At 49.0% G+C, this 16,519-nt stretch overlaps 1 protein-coding gene across 1 annotated transcript; it reads left to right on the forward strand.

The window, feature by feature from the left end:
* Positions 1-11,210: 11,210 nt before the first annotated feature.
* Positions 11,211-14,433, forward strand: INAFM2 (InaF motif containing 2). Its single transcript, XM_043471461.1, has 2 exons — positions 11,211-12,441; positions 14,120-14,433. Exon 1 carries the CDS (start codon positions 11,838-11,840, stop codon positions 12,291-12,293), a length of 456 nt encoding a protein of 151 aa, XP_043327396.1. The 5' UTR covers positions 11,211-11,837; the 3' UTR covers positions 12,294-12,441; positions 14,120-14,433.
* Positions 14,434-16,519: the final 2,086 nt, after the last annotated feature.

Genomic DNA, 16,519 nt, shown 5'->3' on the forward strand with positions numbered 1-16,519 from the left:
CCCTCCCTCTTAAGTCCTGCTGTCTCTCACCTCTCCTCCCCCATCCCTCCAGCCCGGGTCCATCTGTGGGCCCCTCTGGTGTCTCCTGCTCTTCCGATGAGTCCCTCCCGGGGATCAGGTTCCCTCTCTGTCTGTTTGAATGCATTTTGCAAGGGAAATCCTTGTCCCTTCCCAAAGCCCCTGCACCTGTCACCTGCAGCCACCCCCTTCCCGCACCCAAGTCCCTCCCTCTTGTCCACCCTGCAGCCTTCTCTCCGGATCTGGAAAGACAATCCTCACCCTGTACACACTCCCTCATTTCATGGGACTGGGGCAAGGATTTCAGGGTTCTTTACTCTCTTACCCTTTCTATCTCAGCCTCTGAATGTTGAAGCTCTGAATCCACAGAATAAAATTTCACTCATCTTTACCCAGTGATGACATTCACTACCTGGACCCAGTTCTTTTTTTTTTTTAATTGGAGGATAATTGCGTTACCATTTTGTGGTGGTCTCTGCTGTACATCAACTTGAATCAGTTATAATTATGTATTTCCCCTCCCTCCTGACCCTCCCTCCCCATCACACATCCAGTTCTTGAGACCCCCAGCTATAGCTTCAACTGTCCTCTCCTGCCCACATCCTGCAAAGCAACCCCCAGAATACAGCAGACCCATGCAGCAAAGGGAGGGGGGTAGACGTTCATCAAAGAGGGTTTGAAAGTGAAAGTGTTAGATGCTCAGTATTATTTGGCTCTTTGCAACCCCATGGACTGTAGCCAGCCAGGCTCTTCTGTCCATGGAATTTTCCAGGCAAGAATACTGCAGCAGGTTGCCATTTCCTCCTCCAGGGGGTCTTCCTGACCCAGGGACAGAACCCGGGTCTCCTGCATTGCAGGCAGATTCTTTCCTTGTCTGCGTCACCAGGGAAGCCCAAAGAGGGCATATTTTCCTTCAAAAATACATTTAGGTATTTTAAAATATGAATGACAAAAATATTGTGTAATTAATGGTAAAGTAGATATAGAGAAAATCAGAGAGGTCACATGAATACTCAGTTTGGGAAACTGGCTCCTGGGCTGAGCTGAATAGAGAGTGCCTCACCCCGTCTCCCAATCTCACCCCCAGGGCAGAAGGAGGAAGGGTGAGGATGCCCCCTGCTGGGCGCACTAGAAAACACGGGCCTCCTCGGGAAAGGTTGGGAATCTGCAGAGGGCAGATCCCCAGGGAAGCCTCTGGAGGGTCTGTGTCAGTTGTGGAGATGGGTATGCTGGAGAGTTTGGTATGGCCGAGCTTTGGGTGGTAGAAGGCTGTGAGAACTTAACTGCAACAGGGTGCTGTCTCCCAGGGAGATCCAGGTGGCCTGGAGCCCCATAGGCAGGTCCCAAGGTCACTTGCTCACCTGGCAGCTCTGTGTGGGGACCCCATGCTTTTTGGTTTTTCTACCTGTTCATCAGAGAAGTTTAGTGGTGGAAATTGAACTTAGGTCTTTGGGTGGCCCAGTTACCAGACAAATGAGAGAGTCAGATCAGGTGGGTTTCTCACCTGTTGCCATGATTTACCTGATGAAGCAGTGGGGTTCAGGAGCCCAGAGGCCTGTGGTGAGCCTTGGGCCAGTGGCCAGCTTACTTTTGAAATGAAAATGGCTCAGATGTTGCATCCTTGAAGATCGATTTCCTAGTCTGGCACGGGGAGCCAGGCTGGGATCACTGCTCTATGAACCCAGCTACCTACTAGCTGGTTTGTCTTGTGATATCTAACCTTCCTGTGCCTCAGCTTTCTCACCTGTAAAATGGGGATCGTTATGCCTCACAGGACTCTGTAAGAATTAAATTATATAATGGGTGTAAAGTACTTATACAGGCCTGCACATGAGCACAATAGTATTATCATTATTTTTGTTGTTGTTGTTGTTAATAATATTACTTGTTAGCAGACACAGACAGGAGAAAATCAGTTTCTCATTACTTTCTCCTCAGTATGTATTGCTATCCTTTCCACAAGCATCTGCACTGACTTGCTCTCTGGATTCTTTTTCGGCAGTTTGTGTGGATCAGGGGCTGATCCCAAGGTGTAATCCTACCCTTCCCAGGGCAGATTGAGCTAGGGATGCTCCTGGTTGTAGGCCTGAAGCAGACTGTCCGCCAAGCAGCCTGTACTCATGACATCATAAGCACAAGGGCTCACATCATGGACAAGCACAAGCCTCCCACCACCTTCACATCATCACAGCCCGCACGGCTGATGAGGCAGGCATGCGAGTAAGGACCAGGGGCTGTCCATTAGTCTGGCTGTACGTCCAGCTGTGGCTCTGGACCCAGCCACCAGAGGCATGCTGAGAGCTGAGTGTGAATGCAGGCATGGACAAGGCTGGGTAACAGGTGCTGAGCTTCTAATCCCTTAGGGAAGAAAGCAGGTCAAGAGTTCTCTGCAGAGACCCAGGAGGAAGATGTTGCCTGTCCTTCCATGCCAATCCCTCCTAGAATCATAGAAGAAACCATCTGGGACTTCAAAGTGGAAAAGAAGCAGTCCCCATGTGTGTTTCCCTTTGAAGTGTCATTTTGGATCAAACTTACATGGAGGTATAGCTAGGGGAAGCCTGGATCCATCCTCAAGAAACATTGATTTCCATCTCAACTGGGGAAAAGATTTGCTATGAGATCGTGGCAAGTTACCTGATCTCTCTGATCTTTAAGCTTTTGATCATTTCCAAGATTCATTCCAGCTCTAAAAATCTTTCCATTCAGAAGGGCCAACCTTATCACTTTCCTCTGAGAGATGACAAACCTAGAGATGAGAGCTGAAAACAGCAGGAAAAGGATTGCCTCTTCCTCCCACAGGCTGTTCTTGGACACATTTCTCATTTTCTCTGCCTCAGTTTATCTGTCTGTGAAAATGGACCTGTTTTCAAAAGTGTGATGGAAATAAGTTAGACACAGTCTTCTCCAGGCAGGCATGGTGACTTGTGCATAAGGAATGCCCTCAGAACTGATTGATTGGTTCCATCCTTACTCCTATCCTGGTCCATCTTTTTATCAGGACCCAGGCAAAGCCACAGTGAACCAGCCCTTCAACTTTGCAAGTAGCAGGAAGCCAGTGAGGACAGGGAAGGTGCTGAGAGACACACTCAGGATCCCCAGACATCCTAACCTGCTGGAGCAATAGCCTGAACCTCACAAGGTAAAATGAACAGGGCTTAACTGAGAGATCTGGGCTTGGCTCCAAGGCACCGACTGTACAAGGACAGGGTGGGGAAGTAGCGGCTTAGCAGAAGCATGTGTGAATAAAACTGAGGGTTTTCGCTGACAGCCAGTTCCATATGAGTCAAAAGAAAAGGCTGCCAAAAAAGCGGACAGACTCAGGCTGCTGAATTAAAGTGGAATACTGAGCCCAGTGACTCTCCATTTTGATGTCAATCAGAATCGCCTGGGAAGCTCTGGAAACACTGCCTATTCCTTGCTGCACCCAGACCTTCTGAATCAGGACCTGGGATGTGTGGGTGGGGAAGGGGAAGTGAGGAGTTTGGATTTCTAAAGAGCTTCAGCCTTGGTTCCAATGTGTAGCCAGGACTCTAAAACCAAGGAAGACTCAATCCCATCCTCATTCTTGGCATGTCAGACCACATTGACTGTACTCCAGAACTTCAATATCGGTGGCTTTATCATGGGGAAAAGCAAGCTGGGGGACATTTGGTGGGAGGTGGCCAGGATGTAGGATGCACCCAAAGCTCTGTGAGGGCTGGTGGAGGGAGCCATAGCATAGAAGATGATGGTGAGGTCCACCTTGAGATGGATGAGACTTATTCACCTGGGTCCCAAAGATTGGAATTTTAGGTGGTTTAGGTGACTGTCTTAGATCAGGTTTCTCATGAAATATTATGAAATGAAGATTTGCTTGTAGGAAGTTTATTGGGAGTTATTTAGTTATTTAGTGCTCTCAGAAACAACGTATCTGAGGGAGTGAAGGAATCAAGATTGAGCAAAGAAAACGATCAAGGATGCAGTCACAATCTCGGACTCCTCCACAGGGAGCCTGAAGGTGGGGAGGACCTTTCAGAGTTGGTCCCGACTGAGGTTAAACGCCCTCGTGCAACACTGACCTGGTAGATTATCCTTCATGAAGTCAGGAAAGACAGCTCACTTTGGCAGTTGAAGGAAATGCCTAGGAGAGAGACTCAGCTGTGAGCCATCAGCAGCAACACTCCTGTCAACTTGGGGATAAGCTTCTTGGTCCCAGAGGCAAGATCTGGGTGGTGCATCCTAACAACCAGGACAGTATTCCCCTTTGCACAGCTCAGAAATATTTGTGTCATATGGTAAGCACTCTCTGCCTGGGAAGAGCCACTCCAGAATTCTGGTGATTGTTTCCTCTGGGAAACTTACAGGGAGGCAAGTAGGATGAATTGTAGTCCTCACTACTGAAGCTTGTCTTGGTGTCGGGCTGATAGCCAGCATCCCTCCATTACCCCTTCTAGATTCTCTTTCTCTTCAGCTGGTATCTATTGTGATCTAAGTGGCCCCCCTGGCTCAGGAGTCTGAGCTTCTAATCACCATGCCCTTTTCAAGCCACGCTGCCAAACCTATCAAAATTGGGCAAAAGAGTATCAAGAGAAACACTAGAGGATCGCCTGGGTGCCGAACACATCCTTCCCCGGCCCCATGATAGAGCAGCAGCCATTCTCTTCCCAAGGATCAGGGTCCAGTACCCCCAGCAAGAAGTGACTCCTTTTTCTCGCCTGCTGGTCTCTTGACGCAAGGAAACTAAAAGGTGGGAAGCAGCCACACTTAAAGTTCATGAGTTGGTTTTTTTTCTGTGCCCTCATGGAAATGTTCCACCTCTAGGAACTAGATTCTCTAAACCCAGAGATCCTAGAACTGTAGGAATAGGAACCATAAATTCTTCCAAAGTATCATTGGGAGTGATGGTGAGTGGGGCTGCTCCAACTTCAACCCCATGTTTTTAGGCTTCTGTATCCTACTGCTGGGCCATATTATAATTATTAAACAGGGTGCATACTTCATCCTGGAGCATGATGTCCCACCATCTCTAAAATGGTGCTTCAGCTGCACCTTTGAAAGACTGTTCCTTCACTCTATCAGCTCTTTTCACCAGTAGATGGGTAGCAAAGAATGTGATAAACCCAGAAGCTTCTGTGACTATGTGCCCATTGTTTTGCTGTGAAGTAGGACTCTTGGTCTGATGTAATGTTGAGTGAGATCCCATGTCTATGAATCAAACACTCTTTAAGCTCTCAGAGAGCAGTGCTACTTGAGGCCTTTAGTAAGAAAGAGAAAACAATTCAGAATACATGCCAGTTCAAGTCCAGATAAATCACCAACCCTTCTACATTAAAACCGGTACAATGTAGTCAATTCATCACCAAGTAGCTGGTTGGCTGTCAGATGTTGGCAGGTTGGAGATTTGGCAGGAACAATAAAAAGTCAGCCTTGGTGAATGGGAGCCCATTCTGTTAGGCCTATCCCTGCCACCATACACTATGTGTCGCCTCCATCTATGCCAACTTGGCCACTTTATCTGTGTACCCACTGGGCCAGCACAAGCGGTCAGTGACAAAGACTGACTAATGTCAACTAGCCAAACCATTATAACTACTTGATTATTTAGCCTCTCCTCCATGGTGGGTCCTCTCTGGTGCCCATTAACATACAATGTGTGGGTCTTCACACTTTGTGTCCACTCCTATAGATACATCCACATGCTTCTTCCTGTTCCCAGTTTTCCATTGTTTCTCTTTCTAGGCCTCTAACCAACTCATCAAGCCATTTGTTACAGCCTGTGGGCCTGCACATATTTTTATGTAGGGCTACTCTACCAGGCAGCCATGAAGATAATTCAGGTCTCCAGATCTCAGACACTGTATGACCTTAAAATGTTTGGCTATTCCACTTTCCCCCCTGTACAGTTACCCAAGTAAACAGCCATATTCCCTTTGGGGAAGGAGTAGAACAATCATCACTGTATTGCCACAGTATTACAGAAGCCTTCCTCCTGGGACCCAGTCTCTCCTTCAGTCAAAGGGTTTTGGATCTGAAAATGGAGTCAGGTCTAGAAACCAGACAAGCTATTGTGCCTTTTTTTTTTTTTTTTTTAAGTTGATATTTCTAATCCTTTTATGGGTTTATTTAAGTTGTATTTATTTACTTTGGCTGTGCTGGCTCTTGGTTGCTGTGCAGACTTTTCTCTAGTTGTGTGGAGCAGTGGCTACTTTCTCATTGTGATGTGTGGGCTTCTCTTTGCAGCCACTTCCCTTGGCGTGGAGCGCAGGCTCTCAGTGCGTGGGCTTCTGGAGTTGAGGCCCGTGGGCTCAGTAGTTGCAGCTCCCAGGCTCTAGACCACAGGCTCAGTAGTTGTGGCTGCATGGGTTTAGATGCTCCACGGCACGTGGGATCTTCCAGGATCAGGGATTCAACCTGTGTCTCCTGCTTTGACTGGTGGATTCTTTACCACTGGGCCACCGGGGAAGCCTGGTATTGTGACTTTTCATTGGAGCAACTATCACCAGTCTCCTGGCCTTTCATTCTTGATTTCTTTTCATTGTACAACTCAGCAATTCTGTGTGTGGTCTGTAGATCCCTGGGAGTTCCTGAAACCATTTCAGGTATTTCACACGGTCAAAATATTTGTGTAATAATACTAAGACGTTATCTTTTTAACTGTGTTGACATTTGAACTGATGGTGCAAAAGCCATGTTGGATAAAATGTCTTATCAAACCAAGGCAGTGGAACTAAACTGTTCTGGTAGTGGCCAGGGAGAGAGGAAAGGGAAGGAAAGAAGAGAAGAAAATAGTCAGTTTTACTTAAGAATGTCCTTAATGAAACAATGAAATTTGTTAAATTTTATTAAATCATAACCTTTAAATACATGTCTTTTTAATTTTCTCTGTAATTAAATAGAGCACTGTATTGCACACAGAAATAGAATGGTTCTCTCAAAAAAAGTACTTGCACAATTGAGAATAAGCTAAACTAGCCTTTTGTTTTTCATGAAACATCACTTTCACTTGGAAAAAATAACTGACAGAAATTTCAAACTATGGTCATTGGACTTGGTTATTTGGCAGATATTTTCTCAAATTCAAGCCAAGTAAGCCTGTAACTCTGAGGAAAACAACTGATAGTATCTGTTGCCAATGATACAATTTGAGCTTTCAAATGAAAATTGGAATTTTAGGAAACTTGTATGCACTATCATCAAGTTGACAGATTCCCAATACTTAAAACTTTTTTTGATGATAATAACAAATTTGATTTTTAGTATTATATAATGAATTGTATCAATATATGAAAGATCTGTATAATTCAATGACCTAATATTTTCCAAATGACCAAAGGATGTCACAAAATCATGCACAGGTAGAAAAGTCATCCAGAATGCAAGATATTTTTTTACCAAGAGTATATATTACCTTCTAAAATAAAAATAAAGCTGGTGAATGCTGAAAAAAATAAAAGAATACAAGATAGAGCAATCGACTTTAATGTGATTGAGTAGAAAAGTTCATTGAAAGAGTTTCATATTCTACATTATAACTACCATTTAAGAAAATACCACTTGTTGAGTTTTGGTGTAGTATCAAAGAAAAATACCCACAATTAGCTGAAAAGAGTATTAAAATGCTCCTTTTCCAACTACATATCTTTGTGAGGCCAGATTTTCTTCACACATGTTAACCAAAATAACATATATAACCAAAATAGCCAACCACAGCAGATATGAGAATCCAGCTGTTGTCTATAAAACCACATTTAAGAGACTTGCAAAAATGTGAAAAGGGAATTCTTCGCACTAATTTGCCCCAGTAACGTTACATTCTATTAACCATCTGCATGACTCTACCATCAGGACCTCCCCGCCACTGCCAGTCCAACTTGCTGCCCCTTACAGTGGTGTGCCAATTTCCGGTTTCCATCATTTTGTGGTCCTGCCATCCCCACTGTTATTAGGGAGCCGGTTCTGTTTTGATCTCTTGCTGTCAGCCCTGACCTGCAGAGGACAGCCAAAACTCAGCTTTTCAGTAAGTGCACTCCTCTTTGTTCTGATAACAAGAGTATCCTCTGGGCCCTCCTGCAGAACTGAAGTGGGTTTCTGGCCTTACACAGAATATCCACTAGAGCATGACCACTTCTCTGGGTTTCTTGAATCCTCCTTCCACCTTCTGCCATGATACTTCTGGCGTTTCCATTTCAGTTGGTAGCCTGTCTCCCAGGATCCTTGTCAGGATATGAAATCCTATTTCACAGGAGAGTGCTCCTAAATCAATAAACTCCCCCTCATTCAACTTATTAATACTATTCAGCTCCCCTTGATTCAGCCTGTACATTGTCTCCTGGCTCCTATCATACATACCAGCTACTTCTGCAGCATCTTGGAGATGGAGCCCTCCTCCCGCTCTTCCCAGGTTTGTTGCAACTTGGCCCCATTTGTTGGTCTTGTGAGCCAAGAGAAAGATGCAGCTTCCTTCGGTGCCTACGGGCAATGCTGAGAGACAGTGGCAACTGTGAGCCATCAGAAGTCAACATCCCTAGCAGCTGGAGGAATGAGTGCCTTGATCCTGAGGGTGATGTGGGCGGTACTCCCAACATCCATGACAGAGACAACTTTCAGCTCTACCTATGAGGCAGAGGAGAGCAGAGATCAGGATCTAAGGCCCTAGAGTCAGAAAGACTCAGGTTTGAATTCTCTCTAGTTATGAGACTTTGGATAAGTTGTTGAACTTTTCTGGAGGCAATTTATTCATCTCTAAAATGAAGATAAATAATAACTTCCTGATAGATTATTGTGAGACAAATGAGACAAGGAAGGTAAGTGCTGGCTGCATGCACGTCAGTTGTGTTGAACTCTTTGCGACCCCATGGACTGTAGCCCACCAGACTCCTCTGTCCAGGGGATTTTCCAGGCAAGAATACTGGAGTGGGTTGCCATTTCCCCCTCCAGGGAATCTCCCTGACCCAGGGATTGAACCTGAGTCTCCTGCGGCTCTTACATTGGCAGGTGAGTTCTTTACCACCGAGCCACCTGGGAAGCCCTAGCATAATGCCGAGCATATAATAAAGATGTGGATGTCGGTGCTGCTACAATTGGTCAGAACTTTCCAAACCCTGAAAGGGCTGCCTTAGGGAGCAGACAATAAGGTACACCAACATGGAGGGTCTTTTAGATGATGCTGGAGGGTGCTCCATAGGATGCTGTGGGCAAGGTTCTAGGGTATTTACAAAAGAGGACCTTTGGGGCCTATTCTGTCCCCACGCTGCGTTGATTCTCTACTCTGACTCTACCCACCTTTAGTCCAAGAGAGGCTCTTAAAGAAGCATATTCACTTTCAGGCCACTAGGGGGCCATTTAGTTGCCTGCAATAGCAATGCACTAATGGTTTCTTAATGGCTCAGGCACCACGGAGATCAGGCTCAATTATATCTGAAAGGATTTTGAGTTCCTAGGGTAAAAGACACTGTGTAAATCCAGATAATAAATAGAGCTTATTGATGACAGGTTAAAGAAGCTGGCACTGCTTAGTTTGGAGAAGGATAGGGTGAGAGGATTTGAATAGGGGCTGCAAGTATATTTATTCTTCGGTATGGAAAAAAGTGACAGGCTGTTTTCCTACTTCACTGAGAGCCAAGCAAGAAGAAAGAAGTTTAATTTGCAACAGAAGAAATTGAGTGCATTCAAGGAAGCAGTTGAAAGGAGGCTTTGGGTTGGATGGACTCACTTGGAACCTTTACTAATAATTCACCTTGGTATAGCTGGTAGGAATAGTCCCACCAGGAAGGTCAGAGAGTAAGGGAGAGAAAAGAGTTCAACATCCAGAAACAATCCAGGGGTTCTGACTTAACAGGTCACTCTGCATGATGGGCTCTGGCCACCGTGGGAGCAGAATGGGGAAGGAGTGGTTGTCTTTTCCCCATCAGCCTGCAGAAGGCAATACGCACTCAGTGTCCTTAAAATTTCTCAGAAAAGTAAAAGGGCATGCTGTTCTTGGAAATAAGAATCCGGCTGGCCATTGCTAGTGGCAGGCTCACACCTGAGCTTCAGGAATCACCTGGCTATGGTGCTGCGGTTCCAGGCACTCATCAGCACACACAACTCTGGCCACCACTTGACTTCTGGGCTGCTAAGGATGCAGGGCAGCAGCGTTGGGGTGGGACTTCTTCATAAGGGGGCATGGTGTCTTGAAACTAAGAAGCTGGAGAAATGGAAAAGATAAAGATGGTTCAGCTCCACAGAATCTGAAGCCAGGAGCCAGGAGGAAAGATTCACCCACAGAACCCCATGAGGACTGTCTTCTCCCCACCCCACCCCCACCACTCCAAGGCAGTTCCCCCACACCCATTGAGATACCCAGGCGGTCCATAGACCCAGCTCTGGGAACAAAGGAAGTAGAACTCAAGAGGAGAGAACCAGAAATTTTAGAAAATCTCACAGACAGGGAATGCGGGCGGGGGCAGAGAGAAGGCAAAAGAGAGAAGTGGTTACTGAGAGTCCGAGCTTGGAGAGGGGTCCTCAGCACCTAAAGGAGGGATGACAAGCCCCACATGGGAAGGGTGTCAAAGGAACACCGCCCAGGCTGTGAGACCTGAATTGAGTCAGAGGAGGGGAAAGCCCTGTAAGCCGCTCCACCGGTTCAGTGGAGCCTCTTGAGTCCATGGATCAAGCCTAAACCCGGGAGTCAGAATGCCCCTAAAGCAGGATCTGGGACCTGTTGCAAACTTCAGGACTAAGGTGGGAGGAGAGTCTGGAGAACCAGCTCAGCACGTGTACTCTCCCGAAAGCTCCGGAAGGTCTAGGCAACCAACTCGGGAATCTAAGAGGATAAAGAATCGGGAGAGCGCCTGAAGCCCAGGCGGGATGCGGCTGCGGGTGGGAGTGAGGGCTAGGAAAGGAACCGACCCGACCGGCTGCAACCACAGTGCATTCTCCACGTTCCTGGGTTGCCTACGCCAGACGTGGGCCAGGCTAGCTAGGAGTAAAGGGGTCTGAAAGGCCCGCCCCGAGGGTACGTGGGACCGGGCGCGAGTCGAGAGCACCAACGTGAAATCACCCCCACCTCTGGAGGTAAACTGAGGCCTGGGAGCCAAAGCCGCTGCTGCTACATAACCTGTCACTCGGGCAGTCTGAACACAGAGGGGAGGCGCCAGAGTTGACAGCTCCGCGCTCCGACCGCCCCTCCCCGCCCGGCTTCAGCTCACCACTCCGCCCCAAAAGACGCTGTTCCCCTTTTAAAGAAGAGCCGGAGGCTCCCACCCTCGCCGCGTCAGCCCGTGCGGGGCTGCGGCGACGTTGCCCTTTTAAGAGAAAGCTTCTGTTAACCCTCTCTTAACGGGGCGTCCCGGCGGGGGGCTCCCGGCGCTCGCCAGCAGCCAGCCTCCTCCCCGCGCGGCATTTCCGGACCCCCGCCGTTGCCCTTTTAAGAGGCAGCCCCCAGCAGCGCTTCCCGCCCCTTGTTGCCGGCGCGCGAGGCGGGGGAGCCCGGCTGGAGCAGAGAGCGCTGTCCGCGCGGCCACTGGAGACCGGGCGGCCGGCGGCCGGGCAGGCGGCGGCGGCGGCGGATGGGGACTTGGAGTCGGGCGACTGTTGCGGCTGTGGCTGTGGCGGCAGCGAGGAAGCAACTGACGGGCCGGCGGCGGCGGCGGCGCTGGCGGCGGTGACTGGTCCAGGCCCCGGCGGCGGCTGCAGCTACGCGGTGGCGGGCTGCGGGCTGGCGGCGTGAGGAGCGGCTGCGGAGAGCCGAGCGGCCGGGAACCGAGGGCGCCGGGCCGCCCCTTGCCCAGTCCTCGCAGGCCGCCAGGCCCCCTCCAACCGGGGCCGTGGAGCACCGGGGCAAAGGCCGGGGCCCCCCCATGAAGGAGCGCGACGCGGCCCCGGCCGAGCGGGGCAAGCCGGCCACCTACACCGGGGACAAGAAGGCGAAGATGGCGGCCAAGACCAACAAGAAGTGGGTCCGGCTCGCCACCGTGTTCGCCTACGTGCTCTCCGTGTCGCTGGCCGCCATCGTGCTCGCCGTCTACTACAGCCTCATCTGGCAGCCGGTGGGCGCCGGGACCTCGGGGGGAGCCGCCGGCCAGCCCCCCGGCGGCTCCAACGCCACCGGCCCGTCCGGGACTTCGGGGGCGGCGGCGGGGCCCAACAACACGGGATTGTCCCGCCGCGAGGCGCCGCGCGACGCGCCCCCGCTGCAGGCGGCGCGGCCAGTGTCTCCGGAACCCTCTCCCGACAGCCCCCAGGCCGGGCCGCTGGAGCAGCCGCGGGGGGCCGAGGACGAGGAGGAAGCGGCGGCGGCGCCGGGCAGTCGTTGAACCCCTCGGTGGCAGGGGCGGCCGGAAACCATCCTCCCCAAGCCCGGAGGCAGGACTTTGCAGCAGGACCGGGCGGGGAGCCCGCGGAAGTGACCCCCACGGGAGTGAACGCCTCTCTTCCCCCGATGATCGCCGGCTAGCCCCAGGGGTGAGGGGCCTGCAGCTCATCTTCAGCCAAGGGACCACTGTTCCCCGGGGGCTCCGGTTTTGGTCTTCCTACGGACGGTGCTGCGCCAGGGCCCTGAGCCATAAGGGGGGTGGGGGAGGGGTGGGGAGATCCCAGCACTGAACCCTTCTGCGCCGCTAGTTCTTATGTATTCTACGTGGAGGGGTGACTCGGGCTTTCCCCCAAGACTTAAAGAAAAGAGGGAGCTGTAGGGGCTCTTCTTTAATAAGTCGAAGCTCTTGCAAGGAGGAGGGCACCGAAAGTAGTGGAGCTCAGGTATGTCAACCTAGTTGCAGTGGCCACAGATGCATTTAATTTATAGATCCCTGTATATAGTTGTTGACATATGCACTAGAAGCTATAATTACATAGAACTACATGTATCCTCCCACACCCTGGGTAGCTACTGACTGATGGGGTTAAGCAAGGGCTATTTGCTGGCCCCCAAAGTGCAGCTAGCCAGAAGGGCACAAACACTTTTTTCATTACCCATTTTTTTACCTTTTCCCCCCTCCTATTTCAGAAAGATAGGTTTATGACACAAAAGAGTATAATTGTTCTCAAACCTGTTGAAAGGACGATGGAAAACCTTTGGAGAAGTAGAAGCAGTTTGGGGAGGGTGGGGAATGTACCGGTCCCCTCCTCTTCCCAGCCTAGTGCCCCCACCTAAGAGGCTTTCTGTTGCAGCCCTAAGTATCTGGATACCCGCCAGGGAAGAAAGGAAGGGAAAGAGCAATGTCTCTGTGCTTCAACCCTTGGCCTTCTCACAGAGGTTAGGAAGAGCAAGCTTTTGTAAGTGGAATGGCTCTCAAGTGTTTTATCTTTTTTTTTTTTTTTCTTACTTTTCAAGGTCAGGTCTTGTTCTGTAATCACCTTCACCTTCCGTCTTGCCCTCAGCCTGTAGTGACAGTGTAGCCCTGTGAACGAAATCTGTTGTAAACCCAGAGCTTTGAGCACATCCTCTGGTTTTGAAGAACCCAAAAGGCTGAAAGATGGGCTTCAAACTCAGGATTGTGTTTTGATAGGCAGATAATAGACCACCCATGGGAAGGATAAACTGGCTAGCCTTTACCTTTCCTGATAAGCCCGACTTACATGCAGCCTATACTTTCGTTGAGATGAGAAGCACCAAGTGAAATGACAGATGTAAAGCTAGCTCTGGGGCCACAAGAATTCTACATCCTCAATTTGGATTCCATTTCCTTCCGCCACTTGCTTTTAGGCAACCCCTTCGTGTTTCCTTTTTGGGAATGAGGCACTTTAAAACAACGACAACAACAACTTATCCACCTGAGTCCTGAAACAATTTGTCTCTCCGGTTTTCTGGCCTATACTCCTGTTAGCTCTGATCCAGGTTTACAGGACCACAGCCTCGATTTCAGCCCTGTCCTGCTGTGGGCAAGATAAAAGCAGCTGAGCTGTCATTGCCTAGGGGCAGGCTGGTAGCACCCCCAAGGTGTCTTGGCTGAAGGAGATTTCCGAGCACTTGACTTCAGTCATTAGGAAGCCTTTGAGACCTTTTAAAATTTTTGGTGAGGGCCTGGGGAAAGAAACATAAAATGCCACTTTATAACTTCAATAATAGCCTGTAATTTATATTTATTGTGTGAATTTTTAGTCCTATATTTTAATAATTTGTAAATCGATCTCTTATTCCAAGAATCCTTTGAACTGGCAGGAGAACATCTGGGAGTCCAGTCCCCTGTCCCCATTCTGACCCCTGCATTCTGGACTGTTGAATCCACTCTGGGATGGATCGGCGTCTAGAGAGACCACTCGTGGGTTCAGCTGTTGGCCTCCTGACTCTAACGCCTTCACTGGAATTGGGACATCAGCTCCAGCCCCAGCTGGGAGCGTGACCAGAGACATTATTTATAATTCAGCCATTTAAGATATACCTGTACTCAAAAAGTCCTGTATATTTTTTAAAAGTTTTATTTTTCAGGTGAACAAAAATACATTCTAAGAACTCTACGTCAGCCTGTGTAAGTGGATCGTTTCTCTTTTCATACTTCTTGGGGAAGGAATTAGAGGTTGGAAGAGGCAATGGTCTAAGGTGTGGTGGATGGATGATGATGAATAAGTGTAGGAGGAAAAGCAATTGCTGTAATGTTCTCTGTGCCTGGTAGTTTGACCAAATTGATCAGTGAAGGGTGGCAGGAATCCATCTTAGTCCAGAAGCAATCACGGGGTCAGAAGAACAGTGATAGCTAGTTCAGCTACCTTTGGCTAACCTCAAAATGGTTGGAAAAAAGTTCTTCTTTTAAAGGACTCTGAGCAGATGCCTAACTGAGGAAGCTAAGGGATCAGTAAGCATGCGTTTAAGAATTATTATAAACACTGAGCTGGCTGAGACCTAGAGGATCAGCTGCCTGATAGAATCACTGTTCTTACCTTTAGACCATTGGCCCCTAGAAAGCTCAAGAAGCGCTAATAGTGGGGGAGACAAATGGATGCGTCTGCAGTGGTTGGTCAGAGCTTTGTCTACAAGGGAGGAGGAGGAGGCAGCGAGAGAGCCACAGGGCAGAGAGAAGGTGTGGGTTGCTTCAAAGGTGAGGCTTTTTCTTCCCCAGAGCAAACAATAAAAGACATGTGGGTGAAAAGCACAAATATGAGGGATTAGTTGTGCTGCAAAATACACAGCAAGCAATTGAGCTCAGCTCATTATTAGACAATGCTGCCCTGCGCGAACCAGAGTGAGAAGCCAGTGTCGGCGCAGCCCCCTGAGGCCTGCACTTCTCCGGAGCTGTCGGGGGTGGCTGCTGGGCTTTTATATCACCTTGTAGTCCGCAGGGGAGCCGGGGAAAGTCCGCCCTTCTTTTCTTTCTTTCTTGAACCTACACAATGGCTTTCTGTGAGAGGGCTTGGTAAGGCAGAGCAGAAGGGGAGTGAAAAGAGTTTCCAAGGTTCTAGCCAGCCCCTCCTTTCTGTAGACAGGAACATGTGGCTTCTGCAGTTGCACGCGGCTTCACACACTGGGCACACATAGCAGTGTGTGCAGCAGGAACCTGCTGACCGAAGTGAAGGGCCCTGTTCCACCAGAACAGGGCCTGGAGGCGGGGAGCAGCGGTCAGAATCGTTTTATTTTCAAGGGTTAGAAATTAGCTGCAAAATTGCCCATCAGGTTTTGAGCCAGGAAGAAGTCTGGGCAAGATTGCTTTCCTTTTAACTGCTTTGCACCAGGACTACCTGGACCATTTCTAGGTATTTGCTTATATTACAAGTGACTGTGTGATTTATTTCCTGACAGCCTGAATTTGATGAAATAACCACCTCTTATGAAAGTATTTTGGGAGGATGAGGGGTGAGGAGTTTGCTAAGCCATTTAGACTGGGCTTGTGTGGGTATCATTTCTGTCCCCCATTGTGCTGAGGAAGGGTTTCTCTGAAGTTTGCAGCATAAGAAACATTTTTCTTCCTAACAGCTCTAGATTTCCACACATATGAGACCACAGCTTTGGAATTTTTTCTGTCTACCTTGTTTTTTGCTTTTCACTAGGGAGTCCTAAGATAGTGTGTTCTTGCATTGAGTATTTATATCCTGTTTTGAAATGCTGAGTGGAGAGCATCAACTTGTTTCTACATGTTTCTTTAAGGGGAACTGAAAGGTCAGGTCCCAAGCTTTAGGGCTACCACAGCTATTTAAAAGAGGTAGTAACTGTCCTCCCCTTCCTGTCTGCAGAGAATGGAGGGGTTTCTGGAATTGCAGTGCAGTTACAGAAGGGCCACCACCGTATTCTTCGTTGGTCTCCCTCGGCGGAGGGAGGGACCACAGAGGTCTTATTCATTTCAAAGACCAGCAGTAAGCTCAGGGCCTGGCACACAGGAACAGGCACTCAGGTTTGTCGATCATCTGCTTGATCTGTGTTGGATAGAGCTGGCCCTGGTGTCATTGTGGTGTCCCCATCATGATCCACTTGTGTACCTATACCCACAGTTGATAACCTTGGTTCAGGGGATGGATTGCTAGATGACAGCCTCACTGGCCACTCTGGTCAAAGTTTCTTTGCTGCCAAGTTGAGGGGCTTGGGCTTGGGCTTGGCTGCCTGTTCTTGCCAGGT

The sequence above is a fragment of the Cervus canadensis genome, chromosome 6 (genome assembly GCF_019320065.1).
Source record: "Cervus canadensis isolate Bull #8, Minnesota chromosome 6, ASM1932006v1, whole genome shotgun sequence".
Taxonomy (NCBI): Eukaryota; Metazoa; Chordata; class Mammalia; order Artiodactyla; family Cervidae; genus Cervus; species Cervus canadensis.

Bases quoted from the DNA above. Each gene is read 5' to 3' on its own strand.
- INAFM2 (XM_043471461.1), top strand. From the start codon at position 11,838: ATGAAGGAGCGCGACGCGGCCCCGGCCGAGCGGGGCAAGCCGGCCACC.